Source organism: Quercus robur, chromosome 3 (genome assembly GCF_932294415.1).
Source record: "Quercus robur chromosome 3, dhQueRobu3.1, whole genome shotgun sequence".
Lineage (NCBI taxonomy): Eukaryota > Viridiplantae > Streptophyta > Magnoliopsida > Fagales > Fagaceae > Quercus > Quercus robur.
The window spans coordinates 46,882,450-46,888,907 of record NC_065536.1 but is presented as its reverse complement, the minus strand read 5'-3'; the positions used below and the strand labels follow the sequence as shown (position 1 = coordinate 46,888,907).

Genomic DNA, 6,458 nt, shown 5'->3' with positions numbered 1-6,458 from the left:
AAAAGTTTTTTGTTAGCTAAATTATTTAGTACTTGAGTATTGTGGCTATGAATCAAACACACACAAGAAAGCTCCGCACCCAACTCTATATTACTATTCCAAATTTTACAAAAAGCTACATTGCTCGATAACAATGTCAAGTGATGATGTAAGGATCTTCAGTGAGCTACTAGTTCAAATACAGAACTTTAAAAGATCTTCTAGTTCCTGCAAGAAAGAGAAGTTTGATCCGAAGACACCAGTATGGTACTGAACTAAGAGTTTCTAATGCTTAAGTCAAGAAACTTCAAAGAACTAAGAATGAATACAAAGTAGAATTAGACTCAACTTTTCTTGTACCTTTGCAAATGGGGTTGGCTATCCTTATATAGGTTATCTTCATGACCGTTGGCCTTAGTTGTTTTGCCCTAACTCCCACTGGCAAGATATTGTTCACTTTGACCACACAAGCCGCACAGTTTTGTTCTTCCTCACATGACACAGCCTTGTGGGAAAAGGCCTCTAACTAGTTACAGTCTAAGACATTCCATTTAAGACGGAGACCTCCCCTTACCTAGGCAATGAGGGACTCTGTCAGGATTTGGTTCTCCCTTGCCTCACCCCACTTAAGAGGTCTTTTGGCTTTTAGATCCGCACAGTCCCCCCCCCCCCCTTAAGGGCCACACATCCTAGTGTAGAACCTACCCACCATCTTATTGCATGCATAAGGGTCTGCTCTAATACCATTCTATCATGCCCCAACTCCCAACTAGCAAGATATTGTTTGCTTTGGCTACATAGGCCGCATGATTTTGTGCTTCCTAAAGTGACACAAAACCTTGTGAGAAAATGTCTCATATTAATTAGAGTCCAAGGCATTCCATATAAGGCGTAAGATCCCCTTGCCTAAGGCAATATGGGACTCAATCAAGATTTGGTTCTTTCTAATTTCACCCCACTTAAGAAATCTTATGACTTTTTGGGTCCTCACATTATTAATGCATCTTTCCATATCTAGAGAATGATCGGCTAATGCTAATTGTAACGGTCGTGGTATGGAGTAAACTCGTGAACACTGGAATGGTCACGAAGTAACTCCATGCATTAATTGCTTTTTTGACAGTTACCATTTCTGGCTCAATTAATTACAGGGTAGTCTATTAAGGTGTACAAACTTTTGGGTAGAACTTTATAACGGGTGTCATTCTTTACCCATCACTAAGTGCTGAAACTTTTTAAATAAAATTTCTCTCTCATTGTAGAAATTTTGAAAAACCAAATGTGAGTGCTCTTATAAACTATGAGAAATATGAATATATATATATATATATATAAACCATGATTTGATTAGAAATTAAATATTTTAGATTCTTTAATTTTTAAAATATTTCTAGGCTATTTAATTACATAAAATGTTAAATTGACATGACATGATTTGATTGGACCAACTAGCAAATGTGGCATTTATCTAATTAACAAATTGAATAAAATGGTCATTACGCTGCACGTAATAACAAATAAATACTTTATAGAAAAGCAAAATAAAATAAAATAAAATAAATTTGATTTAAAGAAAATAATCAATGCTAGTTACTATCAAGAAAGAAAATAGGCAAAAATTAACGCACTTTGATGTAGAAAGGGTAGGTTTGTCTTTTAATAGGAGGAGAGATTCTTTGGACGATTTATCCTAAAAACTTTCCATCTGATCCAAAACTGTGAGACAAGAAGATTGAGGAGATCTTGAAATGGGGCATCATTTGAAGGTGGCTTTTTTGTCAGTTACCCTAAATCCGATGTGGGTGCCCGTCGTTTTGGGGGCAAGTAGGTCCCTAATCTTTATTCCCTCACCCACCCTCCCACGAGGCCACAATTACTTCGCAAAATGACCAAAATACCCCTCCCCCCAAATCAACCCAAAATTTTATTTTTCCCATCTCATAAAGATAAGATATGGCATTAATTTTTTTGGTAAAAAGAGATGCCAAAGGCGCAATTTTATGAAGAATCTCCTATGCATTGTCAATGTCAATGACCCCTCCATCTCACTCACTATATATATATATATATATATATATATATAGAGCATCTTCTTTCATCGTTTTTACGAAAATAATTACTTATTTAAACACGCTTTCCCATGCGTGTACCCTATAATTAGATCATATTAATATTAGTAACATGACATACAAATATGAATACAAAAAATAAAAAAGAAGGCAAACATGTAAACAACTCAAGATTATAGTTTCTATATAAGAATAGAAAATATTGATATTTAATATAAATAGTAAAAAAATTAAAACTAAAATTATTGATTTTTTTTCTCATGTTACAAATATTGATTTTGATAATTGTGTTATTGCATGTATTTTTTTTTTATTTTTTTGACAGAAAGAGATGTAATGATTTAATAACATATATTTTGACACAACAAATAGAAGGAAAAAAAGGGGTGGAATGCAAGACTAAAATTCATTTCAATTATCTACCCTTGCTTTTATTTAAATTCAATTGAGTTTTCTAAGTTTCAAGTTTATTTAATTAAAGTCTCTCTATCAATTTCAGTTTTTTTTTTCAATAATTAATTTTTTTTAATTTAAATTTTTTGAAAAAATAAAAAATTTAGACAATTAACTGCAACATTTATGAAATTTGATGGAAATACCTTAATTAAATGAACTTGAAATTTAAATGACTCAATTAAATAAAAATAAAATTAAAATACTGAAGTAAATTTGAATCAAATTTATCGGGTAAAGTTTAGTCAAGTGCATCCAGTGCAATGGACCCAAACTTATATAAGTGCAATTTGCAATTTTTTACCAAAAAATAAAAACAATTATAATACTTATAATATAAACCTATTAAAATTAGAGCAAGACTAAGGAACAATGCTTAGGTAACGTTCCTTAAATTCCCTTCTTCATATTTTGCCATATGGCATTTTTTATTATGAGATAAAAGTATATTTTTTAATTAAGTGAGCACATGTCAAAATCTTAAGAGGAGAAATCTGAAGAATAGCACACAAAATACTGTACATAAATTTTGTTCCTTAAAATTATATTAGAGTATTTTTTTATATAAATTTAATAGGTGTTTTATATGTTTATATTTTTTTTGTTTCATACAATTAACAAGAATTTTTATAAAAATATATATATACATTTTTGGAGTATGTATATGATACGGTATATTCTGCAACGAGACAAAATGGAATACAATAGAGTAATACGAATAGGTGGTATTTAAGAAGAAATATTAGTTAATATTTTGGGGGGTACTTATTGTGACCAGTTCTTCTACTACTACTGCCAGACCATATGGTACCTCTGTACCTTCGGAGGTTGCAAAGAAGGTTTTTGGTACGGTTAGTCCATAGTCCATAGTCTATACACAACAGAACCGCAGGCATATTTATATATTCCGTACTTACCTTCTTCCCCCTTTACCCATCAATGTGTTTTAGAGGCTACGTTTGTACTTTTGCAATCCCATTCAAGCCATTTGTGACTTCCAGCTGTCAGCATGACATAAGCTGACTTCACTTCTGGGAGACTGAGACCCTTCCATGTACTTTCTAAATTACCATTACACCCCCTTAACTTTCTCTCTATATTACACCTCTCATCCTTTACATGACCAAATTGCCCCCCCCCCCCCCCACCATTGTCCATAAATCTCTTCCCCCATTATTATTTTTTAAGTGTCTGGTTACCGGAATCTTTTAATCAAGTTTTTATATTAAAAAAATTTAAGAAATTTCCATAAAATCAGCTGTTTTTGTTTCTTTTCCATAAAAAATACTACTTATTTTTTACTAACAAGTGTCAAACTCCAATCCTCAATGAGGAATCTAATTCATCATACTGTATTGAGATGTAGCAAAACTTAATAAAAGAAATATATACTTACCTAAATTTGTTGGACTTTATTAAAATATTCAATCGATTGCATTAAAAAACTTATCATTAACCAATATATTTCAACACCCGTTCAAATACACTAAAATACTCTCAACTTTAACCAATACATTTTACCACTAGTTAATCGAATTGTTTTAAAATTAAAGCTAATCGAGATGGAAGGGTGATGTAATCGTTAGCTAAACCAAAATTCTAAGAATTTTATAATCGCCAATCTCTATCTTTTTTATTGGTATGAAATTTTAATAATAATTCATTTCCTTTCTCAAGTTTCCATCGTATAAAGAAAAGAGGAAAAAAAAAAAATGTTTCAAAAGAGCTTGAACAGCTTCGGTTATTCTACAAAGGTCGAATGCCACTAGTCTTATATTTTAGATGCATTCGGTTTCGTTTAAATAAAAAACTTCAACCTTTTCGTGGAGGCCCAAATGAAACTCTTATACGTTTGTTGAAAATTTAAAATAGCGTCCGTCAAAGGAAAGTAGTTTGAGTCTTGTTTACGCCAAACGTGTCGTCGTATTCTATTCTTTCTCCTCTTTTTTTCTCTCTTTCTCTCTCTCTTCCCATCCTCTCTTATACCCATTACTATAAAAGAAACCAAGCTCACAACATCTTCAAACACCCCACCCTTCCTCTCTTAACCTTTTTTTTTCTTTGGTTTGGGGCTTTGTGCCTCAATTAATAAATTTCTCTCTCACCCTTTTCTTTCTTGTTCTTCTTGTTTCTTCTTGTCCTTGTTGATGACCTTTGTTATTTATTCCCATCCCCCCTACACTTTTATTGGGCTATAAAAAGTCAGCTTGAGTTGCTTCAATTGTAGCTCAGTTGGGTTGAGTTAAAAATATATATTGAGAGATAAAATAGGCTAAAGTTTATTTTGAAGGCTATATAATTAGTTTGTTTTTTTGAAGGCTGAGTTTTAGTTTTTTTTAAGGGTGTTTGTACTCTCTTTTTTCTTTTGGTTTTAAGAGATGGAGAAGCTTAACTTTGTTAAGAATGGTGTGCTAAGATTGCCTCCTGGATTTCGATTCCACCCAACAGATGAGGAGCTTGTTGTTCAGTACTTGAAGCGCAAGGTGTTTTCGTGCCCTTTACCTGCCTCTATCATTCCTGAAGTCGATGTTTGCAAGTTTGATCCTTGGGATTTGCCAGGTAGATTAACATACATATACATACAAATTAATTATTAAAGCTTTGGAACTTTTTCTTTTTTCACAATTGTAAAAAAAAACTACAGCTATGTAAAAATTTCATATATTTATTCAATTACACAACAAATTGAGGTGGGTTCTTGGAATCTTAAGATGTAACCAAACTACAATGCCATAGGGATAGAAAATAAATTTACTGTAACATTTTGAGGAATAGTATGCTCCCATGGTACTAAACGAAACAGCTCCTAGGGCTAAAGTGATGAACTTTAGCACCAAAAAAAAAAAAAAAAAAAAAAAAAAAGAAGCTAAATTTTGAAGAGAAGTACTAGTTCTTATACATGGGGTTTGTGGGTTCAGGTGATTTGGAGCAAGAGAGGTACTACTTCAGCACAAGGGAAGCCAAGTATCCCAATGGGAACCGATCCAACAGAGCCACAGGTTCTGGTTACTGGAAAGCCACCGGAATTGACAAGCAAATTGTAACTTCAAGGGGCAACCAAGTTGTGGGGATGAAGAAAACTCTGGTTTTTTATAGAGGAAAACCCCCACACGGTTCTAGGACTGATTGGATTATGCATGAGTATCGCTTTGTTACTGCTGAAACCTCACCCTCAAATGCCCCACAAAACAAGACCTCAACCGAGGTGAGTTTTCTCACTTTTCACTTCTATTTATTTCAGTTACTTAACATTTCTTCTCTGCATGATTAATGGCATAAGGTTTGTGATTGTGTCAATAACACCAGACTTATACAAATTGCAACAAACCCATTTCAAAAAGAACTCTTTGAATTATGCTTTATAAACCACCAGCATTGGTCATGTCAATTAAGCTGAAATTGTTAGGAAATGTAACAATCTTATTTCCATGTCCTGCAGAGCTCTGTGGTTCCAATGGAGAATTGGGTTCTCTGCCGCATATTTTTGAAGAAAAGAAGTAATAAAAGCGAGGATGACAATGTACAAACCGGGAAGGAAAACACTGTTGGAAAACTCAGGACTACTAAGCCTGTTTTCTATGACTTCATGACAAAGGGGAGGACTGATTTGAATGTTGCCCCTGCTTCCTCTTCTTCAGGTTCAAGTGGAGTCACCGAGGTCTCTTCTAATGAATCAGATCACGAAGAAAGCAGTAGTTGCAATAGTTTCCCCCACTTTAGAAGAAAACCAACTAGTTTATAAATCTTCTTACTAGTTCTTTGTACCAGTAAGTAAAATTGGGCAAATCTGATTTCATATCAGTAAGTTTCTATGTCTCCTATATGTGATCATCACTTAATCGGCATCAAATTGTCTTTAGAAACGTCGAGAGCCATGGATGTTAACGTCTTGGTACTTTGTAATCAAATCCCAAATCTTCAAAATTATGGTATCAATCTGTATTTGCATTTGAAACA

General features: G+C 33.3%; 1 protein-coding gene across 1 annotated transcript; it reads left to right on the top strand.

Annotated features, from left to right (window-relative positions):
• Positions 1-4,503: 4,503 nt before the first annotated feature.
• On the top strand, positions 4,504-6,458 carry LOC126718101 (NAC domain-containing protein 83). Its single transcript, XM_050420179.1, has 3 exons — positions 4,504-5,060; positions 5,420-5,706; positions 5,941-6,458. The coding sequence occupies exons 1-3, from the start codon at positions 4,880-4,882 to the stop codon at positions 6,241-6,243; spliced, it is 771 nt and encodes a 256-aa protein (XP_050276136.1). The 5' UTR covers positions 4,504-4,879; the 3' UTR covers positions 6,244-6,458.